At 45.8% G+C, this 25,429-nt stretch overlaps 1 protein-coding gene across 1 annotated transcript in view; it reads right to left on the bottom strand.

Moving 5' to 3' along the window:
* Window positions 1-16,573: 16,573 nt before the first annotated feature.
* RERE (arginine-glutamic acid dipeptide (RE) repeats) overlaps window positions 16,574-25,429 on the bottom strand; it is a 176,495-nt gene continuing 167,639 nt past the window's right edge. Inside the window, exons 15-21 of the mRNA XM_010577532.1 lie at window positions 25,109-25,222; window positions 22,783-24,170; window positions 22,147-22,369; window positions 20,148-20,868; window positions 18,910-19,056; window positions 18,472-18,652; window positions 16,574-17,402 (exon numbers count right to left, since the gene is read on the bottom strand). Of these exons, the coding sequence (XP_010575834.1) occupies window positions 17,369-17,402; window positions 18,472-18,652; window positions 18,910-19,056; window positions 20,148-20,868; window positions 22,147-22,369; window positions 22,783-24,170; window positions 25,109-25,222 (2,808 nt within the window). The 3' untranslated portion in view covers window positions 16,574-17,368. The remainder of the gene's footprint in view (window positions 17,403-18,471; window positions 18,653-18,909; window positions 19,057-20,147; window positions 20,869-22,146; window positions 22,370-22,782; window positions 24,171-25,108; window positions 25,223-25,429) is intronic.

Below are 25,429 nucleotides of genomic sequence, written 5' to 3'. Positions count from 1 at the left end.
CCGTGGGGGGGGGGGAGGGGGGGGGGGGGGGGGGCGGCGGCAAACAGTAGAGGTGGATGGGGAGTAGGGGAGAAAGTCATTAATCTTTTCATTCCTCCACAAGCATTCGGAGTGACATCAATGCGGTGCTCCCCACCAGCAATGCTGCAAAAGACAAGGAGCTGAGCAGGTGGGCTGCAGGATGGACTCTCGAGTAGACCCCACAGAGCAGTTCTTCAGAGGAAACAACAAATGAGTGATTTGTGAGTCTGGCTCCAGCCAAATCACCTTTTTCCGCCAAGGGAGTCGTGACAAGTTAAGAGGAGAAATCTACACACTCTAGCATTTGTGCATGGGGGATGAGGGAGATGTGCTCCCTGGTGCATGGCAGAATGGGGTGCTGTCATTTATCTCCTCACCAAAGACTGTATTAAAAATAAAAGCTGAAAAGTCACCAACTGGATGCCATGTACATGCTGGGCAGAAGGCCAAGGGTCTTGCTCTTTCTCAGTTTACAAACATAGGCCTCTAGCACAGGAGATGCTAAATATCAAAGGGCATAGCTTAAACTGTCCCACATACTTGGCAGGGTTGGCGTGGAGAGGGTTAACACCTGGCTGTGAGGACAACATGAAAGCCAAAGAAGGCTCCCTCTTAGCAACATGCTGGTTCATTCCAAGTCCGTTTGTGGAGTAACCAGGTGGTTTGCTTTTGGCTACTCTTGATTGACTTCCACCTGGCTGAGATTCAGTCAGTCATGACAGACTACACCAACACATACACCAGCTCCTGACACTAGCCTTCCCATTCCTTGCCCCAGGTCTGAGGACATCTTTGCAGAAAGACCTTGCACGTGGATGGTTCTGCCCTGCTGCAACTAAAGGTTTGAAAAGCAGGCACATTATATTTCTTCCCATGTCCCAGCACATACATCTTTATGCCCTCTGCTAAAGTCCTGTTGTTCTGTGCTCAAGCAATTCAGTCAGAACAGGTCACAAGTTTGAATAGTCTAGAAAAAAGAGCAGGTGCAAAAATACATGCATGTTAGGAATTGTCTGGGCCAGCAACACAAACAAAGGATAGGAGTAACATCATGTCAGCTTCTTCACATTCATTTCTTCATCTTCTCCTCTCCCTCCCCCATGCTGGTGAGTATTGCCAGAGGTACTTGCAGGTCTGTCAGTAACCTCTGGCCACAAACCACTTACAGGTTCAAGCAGAAGAGGTGTAGCCTTCCACCCCTTCCGAATGGCTACAGAATACCCCAAACTGATCCAGAGGGGCCATTTTAGTATAAGCAGACTTAAAAATGGGGCAGAGACTACGTCCTTGATTTTGAATCAAAGAATATAGAAGCAGCCAGAGTTGCTGATTGATTCTGGATCCTACTGCAAACTCCTGTCCCTGGGCCATTTGTTCCTGTCTACTCTCATAGGAGTGACAAGGCATATTCCTCATTGCTGTCTTGGAACAAAACCTCATGGAAAGAACAAAGCTAAACACTTCTGACCGAGCAACTAAGACTTAAGAGACACTTCTGGCAGTTGATAGCCAGATCATTTTACATCTGTAAGCATCTACGACACCCAAACTCCCGTACACTCATGCACTATGCAAAAGTACGTACTAGTTGCTGACCAGGTTGTAAAATTGGTCTCTGCAGCTATAAAATAGGAACCTAGCATTTCAAACAAGCCTAGAGGCTCTATTGGGCTTGGCTTCTTTGACTGCAGCCCCACTGGAGAACATTTAGCCTTGTCCTTGAACTTGTACCATGTTTTTCCCTGCCTTTCAGGGCTGCTGATGGGTATTTCACTGAGGCAGAACAGGTTGTGTTTCTCCCTTTAAAAGCAAAGTTTGTGATGTGACTTCCCCATGCCCTTCATCCCACAGGAGCTCCAGCAACAGCTCCAGCAATGGCTGTAATGAAAAACCCAGCTGGAGCTTTCTTGGGCCTTCAAAGGGCCTGTCATCAGTAAACAGCACTTGGTGGAGCACGTTGCAATAGCCAAGTTCTCTCAAATGCTAGTGCTCCCCAGCAAAATAGATGCATAGGGAAAGGTCATGAAAATACTTCCATACAAAGAGCTAGGGCTGTAGACACACCACAGCGAAAAACCTCTAGACAGATGGGTTAGAAGAAATTAAAAAGGATTCCAACTCAAAGAATTTCCTCTCCCCTTTATGACATTGTTTGCAAAGGGTCAGTGCCCTGGTCTTCAGAGAAGGTGCCAAGAAGGTTGCAACAGCACTTCCACACCTGGGGGACAGAGCCTGCTTTCCTTGGAAAACCCAAGATCAGACAACCAGATAAGCACAGACCTCTGTCCTATTTGCATGCACAAGCAGTGCTACACACACACACAAATTCAGCATATATATATATATATACACACACACACACAAGCTACACATTTATATATAAACACAGACCAGTGAAGGAGGCAGGAGCCAGGCACCTGCTGTCAGCTCCCTCTGCCTCTCTCGAGGACTTCCAGCAACATACTTAGGTGCTCTGAGCTCCTGTTCTCTCACAATTTGTTTTCTGTAGCATCGACAAAGTGCTGCTGGTAATCTTAATACAGGCAAGGCACCACTCCTACCCCCAGAGAGCTTGCCTAATACCAGTAATTAGAAATATTGCATAACATAGCTAATTACTACCCTAATTAATTTACTTTAAATAATTCTTAGATATTGTCAGCTAGCCACAATCTCTTAATAACCTTTACATACAAAGAGTTATACAATGTATTACTTACTGCATATTTCATTTACAGACACACAGGTATCGTCCACAGGCAGGAAATTTGGCTACTACTGGCAGGCTGAGCTGACACCAAAACCTGACCTTGCTGCTGTGCACAGGGAGGAGGCAGCCAAGGCCCCAGTTTGTGATTTAGAATGAAACGTCTCAGCATGGAGTTGCATAGCATTTGTGACCAAGTCACATCCTCAAGTATTCTTGACCGTGAAATGTTTAGGAACAGTATGGCTCACATGAGAGCAGGTCCAGAGCTGCAGAAAGACTCCACAGCTGTCTCTGAACTGAAACATTTTGTTCTATTAAGCAATCTCATCCCAAATTCCACCCTTGTGGGGGAACCACTTTTAGGGGAGCTCTGCAACACCGTAAGGTTTGAAGCGCTTGGGGCCAGGGAAGTAATGGGGGGAGATGGCAGGAACTGTCAAAGTGGGCTCCTACTATCATTCGCTGCCTTTGAAAATTGATTTTTCAGAGAGAAAGTACTTGCCATGTAGAAGAAAAGCAGTCTTCTTCCTGCCTGCCCCAAGGAACCCTTTGCAGCCCACGTAGCACTCCTGCCCTCCACGTTATTTCACTGCCTGCCCCTCTGCCTCCATGCGTTGCTGCCCAGTGACCTATGCCTTCACTTACTTCATTTGCATTTGTTACCCAGATTCTCAGACCTCCTTTACCACTTCCTAATGCTGCAGACTGTCAGGGGCTGGGCGGCGCATAACATAAAGGCAGGGTTTGGGCTGCCACAAATGCAGGCTGGGTAGTAAGGGGCCCTGGCTCCACATTTGCAGGTGCTTACACGTTGAAGTTGTGCCCAAGCACAGTCCATGCACACCAGTTCTGGACATACCCCACAAGCCCCTTAGCGCTCCAACACCAGGAGCTGGGCACCCAACTCTGTGACAGGGAAAGGGAAACTTTCAGAAAGCTGGACTCCCTGTAAGACGTCTTGAGACAAGTCCCCTTTTGATACACAGACACCATGTGCAGAAAAGAGAGGACTAATCAATAAGGTCAGAAGCATTTTATGTAGGGCATCCTCTACCAATACAACAGAGACCAGTCCTTACTAGACCAATACTGTTTGACAGTAGCCATTGATCACTGCAGTACATCTGCTTGATAAATGACATCTATCTTCAGCAGTAACTGACAGGCACTCTGGCATGCCCTCCAGACAAATGCTAGCTCTCAAGAGGCTGTGACAGTCAAACCAAGAAAGCCAAAAAGTCTAGAAGAAACCCCTTGTGCTGTCACCCAGCTGCTGAATGGTGTGGAAGAAGAGAGCTGTTGTTAGCTGGGGTTGTTATAGTAAATATTATTGCATGGCTTGTGTATTTTTCAAGTTCAAGAGCGAGCCTGGAGTTGAGGCCATCTAAAAGAAACAAATATTCACAGGGCAGCTGCCTCGTGTTTATATCCCTGTTTCCATACAAGGGCATCAAAAGCATTGCTTGCAGGGAGGGAAACCAAGGCACCAGGAGGCAGTGCAACTCACACAGGGCCACACAGCCGGTCAAGAGTCCAGACAAGAATTCCTAGACTGCATTCCCCCAGGATATAAATGTGCATGCACACACACACACAGAGCAACTCACTTAAAGGGTCTGTGTCTCCCAGCCCCTAATTTGGAACAAGCAAAGCAAAAGAGAATTGTGAACATTCTTCAGTGCCAGATAAAGCCAAAAGGTGCGCAGTGCACAGCCACGAGGGTAAAAGAAGAGGAAGCAGCCGGGAGGTTTTGGCAACAGAAAACTTGTTTTTGCAAAACAAATGAGATCCAAGGAAAGCCACAGACTTGCAGTGTTGTGTGGGAGCACGTGGTCCCGCATCTCACAGACCTCTTCTCCCCTGCTACGAGGATGCCCATGCTTCCGCGTCTGTGGAGGTCTTGCTTTTTGACCATGACTTCGGTACAGTAATTACTGTGAGTTCCTCAAGTTTTCCAGGAAACAGATGCTCAAGGGGGAAAAGGCTGAATTCTTTTTTTCCAAGCATCTGCTGCCATCCGGTGGCAAACGCTGCAATGGCAGCCACGGCCTCCCAGGGCACCCTTGGCAGAGGGACAGCCCGGCCCTGGCGACAACCTGCAGCCTGGCCCGAGTCACCGGGGACCCCCGTCAGTGTCCAGAGGAGGTAGTAGCTCCTGCAAGGAGGGAGGGAGCCGTCTCATGCTTATCTGGACAGGGAAAGACCCCGCTGAATCACAGACAGAAATCGACTGCCGCAGGAAATTTATCAATCGCATTGAGGGCTGAAGTCCGGACGAGTGTTTAGTTCAAGCCTACTCCCTTCACATCCTTTGGTCTTCCTTCAGATGTTGTCTCCTCTCACGCCACAATCCTCCCCCGCCCCCCCAAAGGTGGAAGAGGGAGTTTCCCTGCCCCAGGGCCAGCACTCCAGTAGCCAGGAGGCATTGTAAAGGCAGCTTTTGCCAAGTCCCTGCAGTCCAGCTGGGCACAAGAAATTCATGCCAGGGACATCAGCCAACTGCTCATGTTTTCTTTTTTGCAATCTTGTAAATAAAAATCACTCAGACAAGAGCCCTGGGGGCCCAGCCAGAAACAGTCCAGTCCCCATCATCTGAGTGTCCGCTCTACATGACTCACAACTCAGTCTGGCACATGCAAAAATACACAGGGCACTGCAGTTTTCAGGAACACTGCACAGCAGTATGTTAGACACTTGATAAAAAAAGAAGCAGCCACATAGCTAGACACTCAGAAGACAGAGCCGAGATGCCTGAAAGTTAATATTCCTCGGCCAATAAGAAAAAGCCAGCTGCCATCTTAAGAGAGAGACCTAATCCATTGCAAAGGTTTAGGCATAACAAGTAATAATGTAAGAAGTGCAAGCCCAGACCTTCACTTTCAGATGTTGCAGCAAAGACTCAGCTCATCATCTGTAGGGTCCCAGTACCTGAGAGTAAGCACATGACAATGCAACAATGGCATACACCACGCAAACAAGCTCTTCATCTTACAGAGATTACACATTTAGGCAGAATATTGTAAGCATTGCTCTCAATTACTGCAAATAAATTCAGCTGAACTCAACAGCATTTCTCCTACTTTACGGTGGTGTAACCAGCTGCTCATGATGGGCCACTTCAGAATAGATGCTTATGCTCCAGCCTGTAATCAGTCAGGAGCACTGGAGAAGAGCAATGGAGATTGAAGCATTATCTTACCACCTGCTCCAAAGCACCAGCTCCAGAGCATCAGGGGCCAGATCCACATCACGTAACTACAGGACCTTGCTAGCACAACAGAAGGCGTAAGTAACCCCAGCAACCTGGGTTCAAATCACATCTGAAATCACGTGACTGCAATTATTAATTCTGTAGCCATTAGGATTCAAGGCTCTCAAAACCCTTTACTAAGTTCTCTTCCATCTATACTGCACAAATACAAACAGTAGAAATCCATCTGTTCAAAGCTCTTTTGAAAGAACAAAACCAGAATTTAGAGCAAGTCAGTATCTTCACCTCTCTTTTTATACGCAGGGAAACCAAGGCACAGCACACCCGCACTGGGATCTGTGGCAGAACCAAACAGCACCCGGACAGATTGGCAAAACCATCAGCCCAGGCCCTGTGGGACAAATGTATCTTTCAATGGGCCATTAAGTAATTTGTCGGGAATGCCAAAATGCTGTTGGAGAGAAATAAAAAGCCTGGAGTTGCAGGGAGGATTACAGTAACTGAGATCCATTGGCAGAGCAAGTCAAATCGCCATCAACACCCGCCTATACCTATTAGCCTTTCGGTGTCAGGAACACTACAGTGAGGTTACCTCACACTGAAGTCCAAGTCAAAAGAAAATGAAATACCACGCATATAAGGCACCATTCACAGGTGGTGCTGGCAGGAGAAACACATACAGAATTCACACTTTGATGTGGAATATGAACTATATAAAGAAAAAGTTATACACTTTGGTGTGGCACCTCTTTACCTGCTGTGAGAAACTGAAAGAGTTAATGTCTCAAACATTGTGGTGGGGCAAGTTCTGCTTAAAGACAAACCCTGCGCAGCAAGGAACCAAGGTGAAAAGCCCACCAGCTCAGACATTGGCAACAGGAGGGGGAGGGCGTGCCGGAGGGTGCGCAGCTCCCTGTTCTGATACAGAGATCAAACAATGGCCACGTCTGCAGGGGAGGAGAAGTTACTCCACAAACGACCCCCAAAGCCCGAAGGCTCACAAACTGCTCATTAACCTGACGAGTTTGGGTGCCTGCCTGAAGGAGGGGCAAGGATGATAGAAGGACACAAACTGAAGCCCCAGTTGCACAAACCCACTGGAACTGGACCCCTCGGCTGACTGAACCAACGCTGGACCCAGGACTGGTGAAATCCTTCTCTTCCTTTTTCTCTGTCTTCTCTCTTTCCTTTTCCTTTTCCACAATCCCTACAGCTCATCCGTTTCAAGACATAAACCGTTGACCAAGTCTGAGACTAAGAGTGGATCCACCCACCCCTGGGCCCTTCTCTGAGGAGGAGTCTGGAAAGCAAGGGGGTCTGCTCTGAACCTCGTGACTCAACGGGAGGGATCTCCTTATTCCCTGCACTGATGTATATGGTTACCCTGGGTTATACGGTTTACAGAAGTAGTCTTATGCCAACTGCTGTTGTGAGAAACCCTGCCACCTACTACCACGCCTCCCCACTTCAGTTTGCTTGTCATAAATAAAATCTTTAACTGATCGTTTGGTGTCGTTTCACCTTAATTTAGCCCGAGGGAATTTCAAATTAAACACGACTCCCTGGTCTGTCCAGTCTGGGTCGTGACAGCTGCTTTCCCTTTTAACCAGACAGGAGTGGGTACGATACGAGAACTTCAGGCTGACTTTGCCCAAGATGGTAACTTACAAGCAGATGTTACTTCACTGAAGCGACTCAGAAAATCTTTCCCTCTATCTTTGTCAGGGACTCTGTATTGAACTCCTTTACTCAACCCCTAAGCCAAGTCAGAAGAGACCGTCCCAGTGCACAGGGAGGAACTCTGGGGGTTAGGGGTGTCTGTCTCACTCCTACCCAGCACACGTTGTCTGCTGTCCCACTGTTAAGGCACCTTAGTTCTTTACACCCTTTGCACTAAAGACCCCAAGTTGTACACCCCTCCAACTGCAACAAGCCTTACACAATTTCTTTTCCCTCTCCTTTACGTTCCCTATTTCTCATTCCATCTGACACACCTGCTTAAAAAACAAATGTGGTCCTATCACCCCAGAACAATACATTTCAAATAAGCATATAAAAGACCTTTTATTGACACGAATAAATTGATTGGGACCATTACTTTGTAGCTGCTTCCACAGAAAAAGCCTCTTAAAGGCAGCCTGAGGCAGGGAAGCAACATTTACATTTAGATGAAGGCATTTCTGTCACAGCACCACCCAACAGTTTCTGGCCCCAGGTATTGTGTCCAGAAGACATTAGTAAAGTCAAGGAGCTTTGCTTTAAATAACACAGAAAGAAAAGGGAAAAAATATTTCTACAGTCCCCCTGCAAGCATATCGTAGTCTGGAATCACATAATCTGTAGCAAAGCAATGTCAACAGGTGAAAGGAGAGCAGTACCATCACATCAAGAAGAAACAGCAAAGAGCTTATGTCTGGAAACTGTTTTTTCCAGTACAAACGCTGTTAAAATGCCCTGCTTTGTGTGTACCAAACAGTTACAGAGGGTTCTGTCGCCAGGCTATGAACGGTTCCCTTACACACTGACAATGGACTAGATTCAATGCTGCTGTGAAACATGGTAGTACCACCACAAATTTACACCATGTAGGCTTTACCTCCAGCCTTTACTCAGTTCATTACACTCTAAGTCTTCAAGACATCTGACAAATGAAATGTACGGTACATTGCTTCAGTACTGACAGAGTGGGAGTGCTTTGCAAAGGTACCTATTTTAATGTTTTTTTCCCCAGCGAGCACAGATCTGACAAGGCTTGTCACTACCCTTGGCATCCATGTCCCCAACCACCACAGAAATGTCAGTGAACAACAACTGACCTGTGGTTTTTTGCTGCTGTCATTGAAAGGCTTGCCTGTGCTAGAAATGTGTCCTATTTCAGCGCTACACAATAGTTACAAGAGTAAAAGCAACAGATGCAAGTATAACCAATAAAATTATGTTTTACTGTCTCATCTATTGTAAAGGAATAAATATCTTGCAATCAGTCAGCTGCGAAAAGTAAGTATTTCCACCTCCCTAATCAATACCACCTACAGTAAAACTCAGCACAGACCAGGCTTTAATACAGCAGTTTGATGGATGGAGAAGGACAGACAGATTACAAACCCTTTAGGTCCCTCACATTCTCCTGTTGAGCCAAAAAAGCAGATCAAAAGGGGGCAAGAAACCAAAAAAACCTCATTAACAGTTTCAAAGAAAAGAAAAGATGTGCCACAGATTCTGAGAAAGGATATAGTCAGGGGATTATTTAAGTATTGTAATCTGAATGAATTAGTACTTACAGCTCAGTGCCACCCTAGGGACTACAGTCTCTGCTCAGATTCCAAGCCTAAGGTCAACAGAGAACAAGTTACAACCTACACAAATGCAGACAAAGCTTCCCCATGCGCTGAGGCAGCTGTAGAAAACTTCCCAGCTCCTCTCCTGATGGCCTGCCTTCACCTGGAGGGTCCCTGTACATCAGCACAGAGTATGCACGTGATGGAATGTGTAATTAAATGCTGTTTTATTACAAGTGGTGAGACACTTCACAGTGGCCCTATGACAACCCTAGCATTTTACAAACCATTTCAGTTCTGTATCACAAGACACTTGTACACTTTCCAAACTGTGGCAGCAGTTGCAAACATGCATCTGCTCATTCTGCAAAATCAGTATCATACTCGTTTTTCTCTTCTTGAGAAGTAACATGGTGGCACCAGGAGCCAAGTGAAAAATGCACTGGCACAAGGACACAGTGTATTACAGGGATTTGCATATATACTGAAGACAAACCCTTCAAAATTCCCAAAGGTATAGCTCCAGAAACTGTTTAAACACTTGACGCTCTCCAGCCTTCCTTCTGACATGCTCCTCAAGGTTGCCATCCTTCCTGACACGTCAGCTACAAGGGGAGTATTTCCCTATCTCCCAGTACGTATCTTTAGTGGCCATCTATCTATACAATGCTAGTAAGTACAAACTACGATCCTCATTTAACCTCATGTTCCCCCCTCCCCCCCTGCCCTCAAACAACGGCTAGAGGAACATTTGTAACATAAAAAGACCTAACTGGCAGATACGCTGGACATAGTACAATTTTGTCCCCTAGAAGGTTTAGGGCTGAGTGGACCCTTTCACATTAGAAGATCAGATGACCCAGAAAATTCATGTAGTTCAAAATGGATACTTCAACTGTTAAATAATTCCCTCCGTGACAAACAAAACCCTCAGCATTATGAAGTGCTGAAACTCAGTGGAACTTCTTAGAAAAACTGGGTAGTGTGTTCCTTTACTCCTTTGTTACTGAGCATGCTCTTGTGCTTCTTAAAATACTGCTATTGGTATCTGTTTTATTTGCTACTATATAAAAAGCATTAAGCTGTGAAGGAATGGACTAGAGAGAAGCCAAAAGTGAAGGATAAAACAGTGACAGTTAGATGACAATAAAACAATCCAACTTAGAGGGAGGAAAACCCCCCACGAAGCTGTGGCAGAGTATTCTGAAAGCATACATTCAACCACGTTACCAGGCCAAGAATACTAGATTCCTTGTAACTGCCTAGACTTTGTAATTAGGGTTCATTCAAACAAGCTGCAATGCCAGAGAAATTTCCATCTTACAGATTTGGCTAATATTCTGTTCCAGCAAAACCAAGACCCCAGGCGAAGTGAAATACAACTCCACTGACATCACGCACAGCTGTTTTCCAAGGCCAGTGCATCAATTTATTCCGTAATTTCTCTCCCATACACATGTTTCCTGGTGCAGGAAACTCAGCCTTGCAGCTATAGCGAGAGACAGGAGCGTTCATAAGCTAAGCAACAACTCTGCAGAGCAGGCTTCTTTCTGGTGACATTGCCACAGGTAAGGACGTTGGACAAATATTTGAAGAGCTAACAAATAACGAAGTGGAACTGCAACAGGATTCAGAAACTGAAAGACCCAAAGTCATCCAGAGATGGGTAACGAGACCGACTGCTGCAATCTTTTCCAGGTCTTTCACTTTGACAACTGTACTTCTGAGTTACCTTAAGTGTGCTTTGGTGCAAGGGGAAGCACGCTACTTCATTAATATTAATAATCAGTAAAGTTACTCATGCTTACATTGAAGCTGGGCTTGATTTAGTGCCCTAAAATTTACATACTCTGACTTTCAAAACCTGAGAGATGTGCAAGCAATGCAATTATCAAATCCTGTCCTGGATGTGACTTCTACCTGCCAAGTGTCCTCCACTCACTAAGTGCTATTTTTTATAGTGCCTTTTCCCCCTTCTGCAGAGCAATGCAAGATTAACCTAACCCTTCCCACTACTCATCCAGCCAGAAAGTGGATTTGAATGATGTTTACTGCAAAGACTCATTTCCCTCATTTGTGAGACCCAAAGACATGCTTACATTGTGTCAGAAACCTGCGCTGCATCAACATTCACCAGTACATCTGTCAGGTGCCACGGGTGACCATTCTTAGAACACAGTTTTGCAAAATGTCTGGGAGTTTATACAGATAAATGTTTTTTTTGCCAGATTCCTCCACTTGTTTTTTCTTTAGGGAGAAAGTGGGAAAGAGGATAGGGATTAGGAACAGGACAGGGAAGCACACTCCTTTTCTATATATATATGTGTAGCTGAATTTGCAGGGGCTAAGTTACCACTTCCACAGAGATGAGCATTTGTCAAGAACAAAAACCAAGCAGAACAGTAGTTTGCAAAGGATGACTTGTACATGCAGGGCACTTAAAAGACTCTTCCCTCCAACATCAGACATTGAGTCTTTCTGATACACTTAGGGTGAGAAACTACCCTGGAAAAAGACCCAATACAAAGACCAGCAAGGCTTTCTCAAGCTTACCTGTCACATACGAGAGCAAGCGAGGAAAAACATCCGGGACCATCAACACAGAAGCAGCTGACTGGGACATACAGAAGAGCACCTGTCACAGCAACATGGATAGAACTGAGCGAAGAGAACAAGCCCTTGGGTTGCAAGAGTCTTGGCTGCCTCAGGGACCAAAGGATACTTCCCAGGAGGAGCAGAGAGGGACCCAGCTCCTTTGGGGACCAAGGGACACTACCAGGAGGGGCTGAAGGGAAGCTGGCTCCCTTTGGGATCAAGGAACACTGCCAGGAGGGGCCGGGGGACAGTGTACCCCAAGGTCTGGGCTTCCCTCCACAGGCAAACAGGCACGGCTGCTCTCAGAGAAAAGGCAGTGCCCCAAAACTCCCTCCCACCGCCTTTCTGTCACCCTTTTCCCTGTCACAGCAGAGGAAAGGCTTTTACCTGCACCCTGCCATGCTGCCCGGCCCAAGGGTCTCCCTCACAGGACCTCCCGGAACCTTCCGGGCCAGCTGCTCCCTGTGCAGCACTTCCCCTCAGGAGCAGGGCCATCCCCGCCCCCCCCGCCTCGCCTCAGCTCCACACAGCCACAGGCACAGACCGTCCCCCGCTGCCTCTCCTTACCTCTGCCTACAAAAAAGCGGCTTTAAGATCGTCAGGGACCAAACCCAGCACACAGGAGCTTCTAGGAAGAACGGGAGTTTCACAACAAGCAATGTTAAGCGCTACCTTTTGTCATGTTCAAGGAACGGAAGATCAAGTTCCTGAACAAAACACACCTGGCTTCACCTTTTCTGCTTCTCCCTAAATGAATGTGAGTTGTAAAAAGCTAGCCACGGCCTGGGAAGGATTGAAACCCTACTGCCTGTGTCACGTTTTACAGCTGACGTGACATTAGAATGAAACCCGGTGATGTGCATATAACACCACCATGCGATAGATGGCTTCCCAGCCCTTCCCCTTGCAATGACAAGGCATTGTTAACACAAGACCACTACTGCAGCAGGAACTGCATTGTTCAATTTATGGAGTAATAAAAATCCTCTTCAGCCTTGTCCCCACAGGATTCATCATTTTAAGTCTGGAAACTTAGAACCTGTAGCAAGAAAGAGAGGGCAGCCTAAACCCACTCCAGTTCTACGTTAAGTACAAGGAATTACAAAGCCGAAAGAAATGTCAAAATAAATACCATAGCACGTGTTCAAGCCAGCCTCAGAAAAAGCACTTTCAGAAGCTATTTCCAGTAGACAAGAACTGACCTTCCCCTTACAAAAGGCCACGGGGTATAAATAGAGCAGCCTCTCCAAATATGCAGCTCCAAACTCCCATGTAATTTGTCATGAATACTTCTCCGACTGCTTCAAGCACACTCAAACAACAGGGCACTCTTTTCTCGCTATACTCGGAGCACTAATTAGCTTGAACTGGAGTCAAAATACCTCACTATTTCTGAAAAATCACAGATCAAAACCAAAGCAGAACTAGACCAAGAACGCAGCCTTCCAGTCTCCCTTTTGACCAAACATTTATTCTGTAAAGATACTCACCACCTCTCTCTGTGGCACTGCAATATTTCCCTAAGTTTTCCAGATGCCGATTATCACGAACTGCAGATATGGAACACTCAAATAGCCAGCTCACACCAATACATTATAATCCGTCATAGATGGAAGACAGGGAGCCACTACAAATGTACACAAACATGTAACCTGATGCAATTTGAAAGCAAATTTTAGCTTTTCAGCAGGCAATGAATAAACAGTGAGTTATTGTGCATCTTCCTCTCTGCAATTATCATCCCTTTGGAATACATCTCTTGCCAGCTCTGTATCAGTTGTGTGCAAAGATGACTCTGCTGGCACAAAGTAACATCTCTTAGAAAATAAGATGCATGAAAAACTCGGTTACTGGGGCATATATAGTGTACTACATCTAATTTCAAGCTTACAGTTCATCAGTCATTAGGCCTCATTCTCCTCTGCATGTCTTCTGAACAACTTTGGTTCACAGGCAAATTTAAAAGAAGACAACAGCATGCAGTCTTTCCTACTCTGTTGAAACTGGGGGAATTATCCTCTCCAGCTTAGAAGTTCTCATCTTTCTACTCTTCTTTGGCTGACACAATGAGAACTTACGCACACACTTCATTTTAACCACTTGTTTGGCCTCAGGCAGATCAGTGGCTGCAATACACTACCACTGTATACAGAAAGCCCCTGAAGTCACGACAGCCAAAACATCCTTACACATTCACTCTTATCAATTTGACTGCTTAACTTACAGAAAAATATGCCAAAGTTACGCAGTATGGCCCTTGAGCATACATGTGCCTCAGGGAGGCAGAATATACTCTGGAACTGGACATGACGTTGGTGTTTTGTGTACTGTATATTAAAAATAAAATTACCTCAAAGAAGGAAAAAAAATAAAGCCAAGAAAGACAAGACAGCTTTGAAGCAGACAAGATGGCCATGCCGGCACCCCGTATTATCCCAGATGAAAATAATTCTTTTCCCACTAACAACAATCAACAGACACATTTCGCTTGCAGGCAACACCTGGCTGCTGTAGTGTAGCTTGGTTTTATTTATGTCCACAAATATTTCAAAAAAATTACAAAATACTCAAATGGAGAGAACACAGAAGTCACGATTTCTGGGTTTCTACTCTGTTTACACTGTGTTATCCCATGGCAAACTACTCATATATACATTAAGCTTCAAGATATATATAAATGTAGCAGTCAGAATGTACACTCTGCTTTAACGGTGCAGTGAAACAAGCTCAACCATGACGACATAGAACAAGAGAGACGTTTCAAAAACACTAAAGCAAAATTAAAAAATAAACTTTCAAAACAGAGGAAAAATAAGAGAGATTTCTTAAAGGAAATCAAAAGGTCTGGGTTGTTTTAACAGGGCATCGAACACCAAGATGGCTTCAAAAACCACTGCATGTAAAGTTGTAGTTAATCATTGGTCAAAAATGGAAGAATTTCAGTGCTTATTTGCTGAATGATGGGAACAAAAAAAACTCCCCACAAATTATCAGAATGCTTTTAGGGGGGCGTGGGGGTGGGGAGAAAAGGGAAAAAAAAAGAGATCGATGAAAAGCTTTTGAACAGACTGCAAACTTCAGCTGAAAAAAAAAAATACAGAGAGAGGACCATGGGAGGCAATTAGCTTTTTTTTTTTTTTTTTTTTTTAAAACACGAACTATAGCTGAAAATAACAGCAAAAGAGAAGGATCAGAAGAAATGGCTGAAGTGGCTGAACTCCCCCAGACCCCGCATGGTAAAAACAAGGAGGGGAGGTTTAACTGAAATGTGCCTAATTAGACTTTTAAAGTAAACTGAGGCACTCTCTCTGCTGCGCAGACCGATCTCACTAGCTACTCCACTGTTAGCAAAAGTAAAAAATGTTACTCAGAAGAAAGCCATTTCACCTGATCACTGCAGACAGCGACTGAAGGCATTGACTGAAGAAGACTTTATCATCCTTGATTCTAGATTGACCTCATGGTTTCCAAATCTCAGAAACACTAGCTGTTCCTCCTAATACCTTCACAGAGAGTTCAAATATAGCAGATGGAACTGATTAAACGCTATTGCAGTTCTTTAGCACTGAGAAATCTGGAATGGAGGACAGAAAAAAAGGAAGATCAACATCAGCTGAAATAGTCCTCCTCTTCCTCCTTTACACTCTTGCCTTAAGTGAAGCTAGAATACCCCGATGCATATTTTTAATTGGTAAATTGATGTTACTAACTGTCCAACAGTAATCTTTGGGCACTAACGCTGACACTGGTTTGAGATTCGTGAGGTGGATAAAGCACTGTGCATGCCATGCCTTCCATCAGAATGTATGATTAACTACAAGTTTATCAAACATGGCTCAGTACAGTCCTATGACACAACCATCACACTGAACAGTCTACAACAGCAGAGAGAGAGCACTCGTGAATTAAGAGAGAGAATGGGGGAAGTTATGCACCAGCAGAAAAAATGGCCAGCAGATTCAGATGTCCATTGGTTGCATCACCCTCTGCTCTGGCAAAGAAAACCCATGACAAAATAGTGGGGGAAAAAAAAAAATTCTGCCTAGAGGGTAAGCAGAGCTGTCTCCAAAAGAATGCTCTCTGGCCTTCTGTGTATACCTCTCCTTTGACCATCCACATGGGAACTAGCCAACAGGAGTTATTCTGCACGGACCTGTTGTGTTGGGAGTCAGTAAATGTTACTGTCCGTATATACGGTTAATCCCAAAGTAGTAAGTTCCTGAGATACAGAACACTGGTGGCAGTTAAAAAGTTTTTGCTTACAAAAACAAAACTAAAACAGTCAAAGAGAAATAGACTGGTCTTTGCAAAACAACTTTAAGAACACTGAGTTGCCTAGTTCACTCTTAAGAACATATCAAACTGCAGAGGCCAGAAAGAGCACATCCTCCAAAAATATGCACATGCATACAAAATTCTGGCTGTACTAGTTTGAGCCATGGAACATTTTTAAAAAGATATTTTAGAACAGATTATTTCTTTGAACTTTTGCCTAAAGTCTAAAACCAATGTAGTTAAGACTATGTTTCAAAAGGTAGTAGGAAAGAAGTGTATTATGGCCACACTGAAAATTAACCCTTGAAGTAGGCATCAAAAGGGTAAGCTAGTTCCAAGGGACATCTGTACTGCTGAGAAACCCAACTCAACAGAAATCATCTGCAGAACAGAGAGATGTAACACGAACAAAAAACCCCCAAACAACCAAACCAACCAAAAAACCAAGAACAGAAACAGTCATTTGCAACATTATCCCTGCAACTCCCTTTAATGCTTATTGTTGATATCAAACCAAATTTCAAGCTTTTACCCATTTGAAATTATTGATACCCATCATTCCCTTTAATTAAAGGGATAATTATATATATATATTTTATTAAAAAATCAACTCTGTATTCTGTCAATACCAGGTAGGAATTCACAATTTGTGATGTTACTGAAAATCAAGATAAACGTTTCTGGAGTTTTGTTTTGTTTTGTTTCTCCCCTCTACCCAAAAAAAGTTATTTACAGACTTAAAAAGCCATGCTGCAGAACTGAGCTCTCTTTAAAATTATGAAGATTTCCTACAATGTATTAAAATAAAAGTAGATTTTTATTATTATAGCACTTGGATTCAGAGCTTGTTATGTCACCTACTTGCAATCCTTGTTTTTTTTTTTAAAATAGCTATAGATGCATTGAGTGTCTCTTCACGCACAGTGACTTGTGTTGTGAACCTGATTCTAGCACCTACTCGAAACAAACTAGTAAGAAAAAAAAAAACCCAAGATTGCAGGAAGTTCTCTGAATATTCCACACAGTCCTGTATTTTCAATAGGCTTCTGAATACGTTGTCATGCAGGGAGACCCACACCAGTCTTGAGAAATCTTCTCTACAAATGAACACTATGCTGATAAGTCTCTACTTGTTGGGTGGTTGCTTCTGTTTTAAATATATAAAGAAATCTTTATAAGATATTCTTTTCCTTTTGTAGCTCTTATTGTACGTAAAAATGTTCCACTCCTTCCCAAGGACTGGGGTTTCCATAGCCAGCATTACAAATAAATAATTTATTACAACTGTTTGTCGCCTTCTTTCTTCAGTCGACTGAAAGAGAAAGAAAACTCATTTTAACAAAACGAAGGAGGTGTCACGACACTTCGGAGAGAGCCTGCCTTCCTGCTAACCTCACCCGGGTGCCCTGAAGGGAACAGAGGTTGCAAGAGGACTTGCGAGCTTTCAGCACAAAAATGAGAGCCATTGTAACAGCAGTGATAACACTGTCTGTTGTGGGGGGAAGCGATGACCTTCTGCTACTGAACTCCTTACATGTGAGCAAGATCACTAGTGCCAGCTCATCAAGCTTTAGCTTTATCTGCAGTTGCAGATATGACAGTCAGCTTCAGGCAGCCTGGCTGCTCCCATGGCACAAGGCCAGCAGGCAATTTTGGATAGCTGAAGCAAGGACTGAAACATCAGAGTAAGGCAGTGCAAGGCAGGTGTTTAATATGCTGCTTCCTATGGATCCTTGCTACTCATGCAGAATGACCCTTGCTAGGTGCTGGTGCCTTTTTCTTCTTCGCTGACATATTGTCAGTGGTCATTGCCAAACAGGAACTAAGGTGGTGTCATATCAGGTAGGCCAAGAAGAGAACCACTCCACTATCAACACCATATAGCATTCCGGGGAGAAAATGCACACAATTCGTCTAGGCATTCTCAGCTGGTACTGCAGGATCCGTATTATTCACACATTTCAACTTCTTATTGCCGTTAATAATTTCTTAAGATCTATTGAATCCCTCCCCTCTTCTCATTCATAAAGCTTTACCCACCCTCTTCCGCTGTTCTCAAGGAAGAGAGAGTGATGTGGAAGCAGCAATCGTAGTAAGTATGACACTAGAAACCCCAATCAGAAGCAATTCTGCAATGGAAGACTCAACTAGTCTGCATCCTGTGCCGGTAATTTGGACCTAGCTTCCAATCCACCCTTATCACCTCTGCCCCAATTAAATCTTAGTACAGCTTCACCATCTTCCATCACTGCATTAGGACAGTAACTCAGGACACAGTAAGAAAGGCAGTAATTCAGAAGAAAAAAAGATGGAATGTGGAGGAAGATGGAGGAAACTGTAGCACCCCCGCCATCTCCAAAAGCCTTCATTGCACCTCTCACCTGTAATAATCTTCCTGACTTGGTAGATGACCACCATGCATGTGAGGATGCCCATGCAACCACTGCTGCTCCATTGCCAGTCTTTGCAGCTCTGCTGACTGGGCATGCATGGCCTGCAGCTGGTGGGCTGCTGACATAGGAGGTGGAATGGCACCAGGCAGATCTCGTGGATAAGGAGTACCTAAGAGAGAGTTGCCCATTTTTAGACACTTGTTTGCTATAAGGTCTGCAGAGAGCTGTCCCATGAAGTTTTTTGGGTTTTTTTTTTTATTTTTTTTTTTTTTTTTTTTAAACAAACCACCCACCCACCTTTGGCTGTAACCTAAGTTACAGCTCAACTGCACCAGCTCCCCGCCCAAGAAATGCTAAGACCCAGAAGAAAAGACGACAGTTCAGATAAAGAGCCAACCTTCGTAAAGGACCATAAAATGCTCTCACCAAAGACTGGATGTCGGAGCATTTCATGCTCGTGAGGTGGCTGCCCTAGCAAAGGGTTGGGGATGGTCCCAGGTGGATAGGGAAAACGTGCCAAATGGGGTCCAGCTGCTAAAGGATCCACCAGCGGGTGAACAGGTCCTGCTGAACCTTTAAAAGGAGGAAAGAAAGAAAGAAAGCAATCAACTGCTTTGGGAAGCATCGCTCACCGTTGGGAAATCAAAAGCCCTGATAGACTTGAGCTGGACCAGCATTGGGCCTAACCGGCATGTAATTACCAGGAGCTTAGCTCCATCCAATTTGAAACCCACTTTTCTACCTTCAAGTGACATCAGCTTACCAAACAGTCTTAATTGTTAAAGCAACAACCCAGGACTTTTATTTTCTACAAGAAAACAAAATCCACGAAGCAACAGGGAAAAACAATGATGGTCAACATTTAGAAAAATTTTCCCCCAAACTCACTCCTAGTTCCCTTTACACACATAAAATTGACGCACTAAAGCATCCTTCTGACTTTACCAATACTACTTGATAGGCCAAAAGCTGGCAAACACCTTTGTTCGCAAAACATACATTTTCACCATCCTTGTGTGGAGAGGGACGCCTGTAGACAACCTCTCTGGTATCACTTTACGAACATAATGAATTCTCTTATGAGAATCGTGACAGAGACTTTCAGCTCAACTAAAGCCAGATGGCTGCCATGTAAAATGGCTAAAGAGAGCAAGTCTTTCTCTCCTAATTTTTTTTTTTCCCAGCTCCCATAAGGTAACACCAGTTTCAGCTCCTTTCTGGCTGTAACTTGTAACATAACAGCCTTTAGCATTAGCAGCGTTACCGGTTCCATGACACCTCTCCTAGTGAATTCCCTTCACCCAACGGAATCTCCACCTGTACACCAGACACCACTGTAAGGTGGTACTCTAGAACTCCAGTACTTTTAAAAACAAAACAGCAAACCTTTTACAGTGACAGTGTGCAGTCTCAGTGAAGATCGCTGTACTGTTACCGTCCTTTACTGTATCACTGTTAATGGTCCACCCTCCTCCCAAAAATAACTGTTTGCATTTCAGTTATCACAACCTTACACAGTACAGAAGTCACATCACATACAGGAAAGCAGGGATTTTGCTACTTGAATTCCAGAGTCACAGTCTGCCTGTTTTGGGTAGACTTCTGCTAACAGCCCAGGAGAGAGGTTCCCTAGGAAACTGCCTAGCCCATTTCCCTAGGCTCACCTTGATGTAAGGGATCCTGCTGATGTAGGTGTAAATGCGAGTGTATGTGTGAATGTTGGTGATGGTGAGGCGTAACATTGAACATCTGGAGCCGTGCCAATGGGTCATTTGTCAGTGATGCCATCCGCTCAGCGTGTATTCTCTCTGCTGCCAGTCTGTCAGGGTAGCTCATTTCAGGCCGTAACTGTGGGCCTGCCAGTGCAAGTCTCTCTCTTTCAAGGGGGTTCAAACCCGGATGGAAGGAAGCAAATGGGTGAGGTCCTGCTGTTGGGGGAATAGTCAGTGCACCATGCCTGGCAAAATGCTCCATGGGGTTAGTAGCTGGGTGCAGTGCATCTAGCTCTGGGGGCTTCACCTCAAAGCCAGGTTTCATCCTCTCTCTCAACTCCCTTTCCCGGATTTCTCGCTCTCGGATTTCCCGCTCTCGCAGCTCTCGTTCCCGAATGGTGGGATCCACATTGTAGAGGCCAGGCATATGGTAGGCCAGAAGTGGATCGGTGGGGTTCAGGGGGACAAAGAAGGGATGATTACGGTTTGTTGGTGACATGACATGAGGACGGGCATATTCACTCAGTGTTCGTAAAGCAGGTGTATCTGGACCAATGTAAGGTGGTACAGCAGCAATGGTCGTTGGCGGAGGTTCAAACGAAGGTCTCATGTGTGCTGGCCCGCTGAGCTGAGACTCTCCAAGACGGCCTTCATGGGAGGAGCTGGATACTTTCTGCTGCACAGAATGGGGGAAGAGAATTTTCATTCAAGACATTTGGCTTAAAAACACAGCAGGTACACACCTCCTTTCCTGTGCTTCAAGCTCTAAGAGGAGATAAGTTCAGCCTGCTGAGCCTCACGACTCCCGCAGTTGTGTGCTCCAGCGCGGTTTGTGCAAGAACTGGATTCTGCCTACCCCGTACGCCAGAAATTAGCTACTTAGTGTAGCTCTGAGGCTGCCACTACAAACTGCTTTACAGCTACTGGAGCAGCAACTAGTTGGTACATGTCACAGCTATGGGCAACAGCTGGCTGGTACATGTCACTACAGACTACCAGTCTTGTTTGCAGTGTGTTCTTCCTCTCCTCTCCACACTCACTTGTATCCCAAAACTTACTAAACTCAAGGAAACTCATCTCCACAACGTGCAACACAACAGATTCCACTCCTTTCGTGTCAGGACTTTGCATCTGGCTCTCCCCTCCCATACAAGAGCAGCATAGCACTTCTGGGGAGGGCAATAAGCACGGTTTACCGGCACAACTGCCCAAGGATCCCTGTCCCCAGAATAACGCAAAGTCCCCATACACAACGCATCCCTTGAAGGACAGATGCTATATCCTGACTTTTATAAACCTACAGAAACACACAGCTCTGATATGCACCAAGGAACGGGAAGATTTTAGCACCTTCTTTTTCAGCATCAATAATTTATTACCAACCTACCAATTCTGTGGGCCCAGAAGTAATCATTCCTTTCTGACAGGCCACAGAAAAACGGATTATTTGTACTGGCTCTTTATACCAAGACCGTAGTTTGGGTCTCCCCATTAAAAAAAAAAAAAAAAAGTTATGTGCCTTTAATTAAGTTTACTTCAAATTTAAAAAGTCTTCAGATCCCCTTTTTCTAGCAGACAGCACTCTTATGCCTGCACAGTAGTACAAGGTACACAAAGGCATTCACTGTATCTGCACATTGTGCTTTTCTACTGCAAGTGACCATAAATACTTGGCCTAGTTATCCCCAGCTGCATTGGCTTCCCGCACATCAGAAACAGACCAGGAGCAGAAAACTCTCCATTTCCTTTAAAGAGAAGAAAGTCACAGGCAGGCCAGGAGGTGCTCATAGCTGGTTGGCTTTCACTTAATACACAAGGCTCCCATATTCACAAATACCTGATTGCACATGCATTAAAGCGTTTCTGGGGATTTGCATTCTGTAGTCACCATCCAGGTCAGATCCTACCATGCCAACTCCCTTAAACAGCTTTTAGCTACAAATAAACCTACCGCAGCTCTTTCTGCTTCTCTTTCACGCTCCCGCTCCCTCTCTCTCTCCTTCTCTTTTTCTTTTTCTCTTTCCCTCTCTTCTCTGGCTTTCTGCTCTGCTTCCCTTTTGGCCTTTTCAATGGCCTCTTCTCTCTTCTTGGCCAGTTTCGATCCTGCCAGAGGCATAAAGTACAAGTCTGCTCTCGAGCATGAATTGTAGCCACGGTCCAGGTGCTTATAGAACCTGAAAGAAACAAAACAGAAAGAGCTTAGCCCTGGGAAAGATGCAGAAGTCTGGGATTTAAGAGCTGCATATCAAAAAAAAAACCCACCCCATAAAGTCCCTACGCTTATACAATAGCACCACCAGCTTCCCTGAAAGCTGTGAGAAAATTGATTGTACTGTATTACTCCCCAGACAAGCGGAGTATAAAACCCCTCTCACAATTACAAACTGTAACGCCCTCTCTGAATATGCTGGCTGAAACAGCACCCTTCAGAAAAACAGAGCAAAATCATGGTAGAAAGAGAGGCTGACAAGACGCACACGTAAAATGCACTCAGCTCCCGCAGCAGCTCATTTCTCAGCTTTTGGGAGTGCCTCGCTGCGCAGAAAAACAGAGCGCACTGAGAAAGCCCTGCCGACAACCTCCGTACCTGGCTGACTGACTAGCATGACTTGGTGTATCCACCACAGTAGGTTCTGGTGATGGACTTCTGGGTGGAGGGGGAGGGCTTTCTGGTTCCTCAGCTTCATCTGGGACTTCTTCTTTGATCTGAATAGGTGGTAGCGTGCAGGCTGTCACCACTGGCACGTTTCCACTAGAAGCTGCTGATGTGGAGATGGAAGTCTGAAGTGGGATGCCAGGCACAGTGGGCGGCGTGGAAGTGGAGGGGCAAGAAGGAGGCGTGATGGAAGGTGGGCCTCCGGGGACAAAGGGATGCTGAGAAAAGGGGGGCTGCGAGGATACCTGATGGAGTCCAGACGGGGGGTGATTAGCAGGCGGGGGAAGGCTCTGACTCTGTGTCAGTACGGGAGGTTGGGCTTGCGAAGACTGCAGGGGTTGGCTTTGAGGCATCAGCTGCAAAGGAGGAGGGTGTGCGGATGGAGGATGATGAGTCGAGAGGGAGCTCAGAGGCTTTAAAGCAGGTGGTGGAGGCAAGTTGGAGTTCATTGAGAACGGAGAAGGGCCAGAGAGATGAGGAGGGTGCTTATGGGATGGAGCAGTGGGGAGCTGAGGGATTGGGGTAGTAGGGGGAGGTTTGATATGAGGCATGGCCATGGGTGCAGGCGGCAAGGGCTGCTCCCGCGGAGGCTGAGCCTGCTGCAGTGAGGTTGCGGTCGGCAGGACAGGCTGCGTCACCTGAACCTGGAGAGCGGAGTGAGAATGAGACGGTGCTTGCGTCTGAAGGGGAACCTGAGACTGAGATGACTGAGTGGGGAGGGAAAACGGCTGGGAAGGTACAGGATGAGGCAGGAGGGGCTGAGCCTGCAGGCTGTGAGGGGCAGGCTGGGCCTGGCTGTGGAGCGGAGGCTGCGAGTGAGGCTGAGAAGAGGCAGGGGTCGGCTGGCTCTGCGACACGCTCAGAGGCTGCAGAGGCGGGTGGGGTGATGGGAGCCTCTGCGGGTGCAAAGCGGGGGCCTGCTGTATGTGAGAATGGGGAGGGGGTGGCGGTGCGGGGGCCTGGGGCTGGCTGGGGGGCTGGGATGCTGACGGCGAGACCTGCGGTGGAGCCGAAGCAGCGCTCGACACCGCCGGCAGCGATGCCGGTAACTGGGCTGATATAGGCGGCGTAGGTGGAGGAGCCTGGCCAGAACCGCTCTGTGCCTGAAGCACTTGGGGCTGTGCCTGCAGCACTTGCTGTTGAGCAGATGAATCCGAGTCACTCTCATTGTCTTGAGGGCTAGGGATGCTGGGTGATGTGCTCCGGTTATCCTGGTCAATGTCCTTGGGATCACTGCTCCCTTCGTCATTGACACTGCGGCTGTCCGAGCTCTCACCTTCGCCCTCGCCCTCTGAGGGAGAGTTTGGCCTGCTGATCTCCTGCGGGGAGAGGGGAAAGAATAACCACCGTGCGTGAGGAAACTGCACAAAGAACATTACCAGCATGCCACAGGACGCAACTTGTTACACGTGCTGCGCAAACACAAGTGCAGGTACCACCCTTTGAACCTCGCGGGGCTTAAAACAGCACAGGCAACGTAAATATCCAAAGGGAAGGTGCACAAGACAACGGAGCTAGGCGCTTTTTAGTAGAGTCCAGTGACAATGAGCACAAACTGAAATGCAGGAGGTTCTGCCTGAATGTAACAAAACACTTTTTCACTATGAGGGTGACCAAGCAATGGAACAGGTTGCCCAGAGCAGCTGTAGACTCTCCGTCTTTGGAGACACTCAAAAGCTATCTGGATGTGGTGCCGGGCAGTTGGCTCTAGGTGGCCCTAATTGAGCAGAGGGGATGGACTAGATGACCCCTAGGTCCCTTCCAACCTCAACCATTCTGTGATTCTGTAATACGGAAAGCTCAGTGCCAAAATTCCCAAATCCTGCGCACAGAGTGAACCTGGTCAGGTACACGGAGACGAAATGACATCTGGAAAGTATTTCAACTGAGCTTTGATACCATTAAGTTAAGAGAACTCCAGTGGTGGTTTTCTAACGTGCCACAGAAGAGGAAAAAACAAATTTCAATTAAGAGAAAAAAAGGGGTGGGGGTGGAAAATAATCCAAGTATACTCCTATATGGTTGATATTGATATTAAAACAACCACAACAAAAAGACTTCTGGACTTAGCCCATATCATTCCACTGTTTTTCAACAGAAGGAACACATTATAATACTGGTTGCTTTCCAGCCACAGATTAAGTTACAATTTGCTGTGGCTTAAATTGATTTCATGTTTTTGGTTTGTTACTGGGTTTGCACCCCCTCCCACTCTCAAACCATTCTCCTAAGAGAAATATTCTTCTGTGGGACTCACTTGAGTTTTGGATTTTTTGGCATTGGACCTGTCAGGTTCTTCTGTGTCAGAAGCTGCCTTTTCCCGCTGCCTCTTGGAGTTCTTGAGAGGAGAAGACACCTCTTCTTTTATCTTCTGCCACAAATGAAGCAGAACACAACAGTTACCAGTGATGTAAATGCAAAAGTGAATTGACCGTATGCCAGTGCTACCATATTTAACACAAATAAGCGAGAAGGGTTCCTATGGAGCAGGAGAACTGATCAGAAGTTGAGAAAGTCAGTATTTAACAACAACCCAATACACATCTGTCCCTCTGTCCAATTACATGTTGCAGGGGAA

The sequence above is a fragment of the Haliaeetus leucocephalus genome, unplaced genomic scaffold (genome assembly GCF_000737465.1).
Source record: "Haliaeetus leucocephalus isolate CR32 unplaced genomic scaffold, Haliaeetus_leucocephalus-4.0 Scaffold556, whole genome shotgun sequence".
Lineage (NCBI taxonomy): Eukaryota > Metazoa > Chordata > Aves > Accipitriformes > Accipitridae > Haliaeetus > Haliaeetus leucocephalus.
The sequence above is the reverse complement of the archived record's forward strand: the minus strand, read 5'-3'. Positions and strand labels throughout refer to the sequence as shown.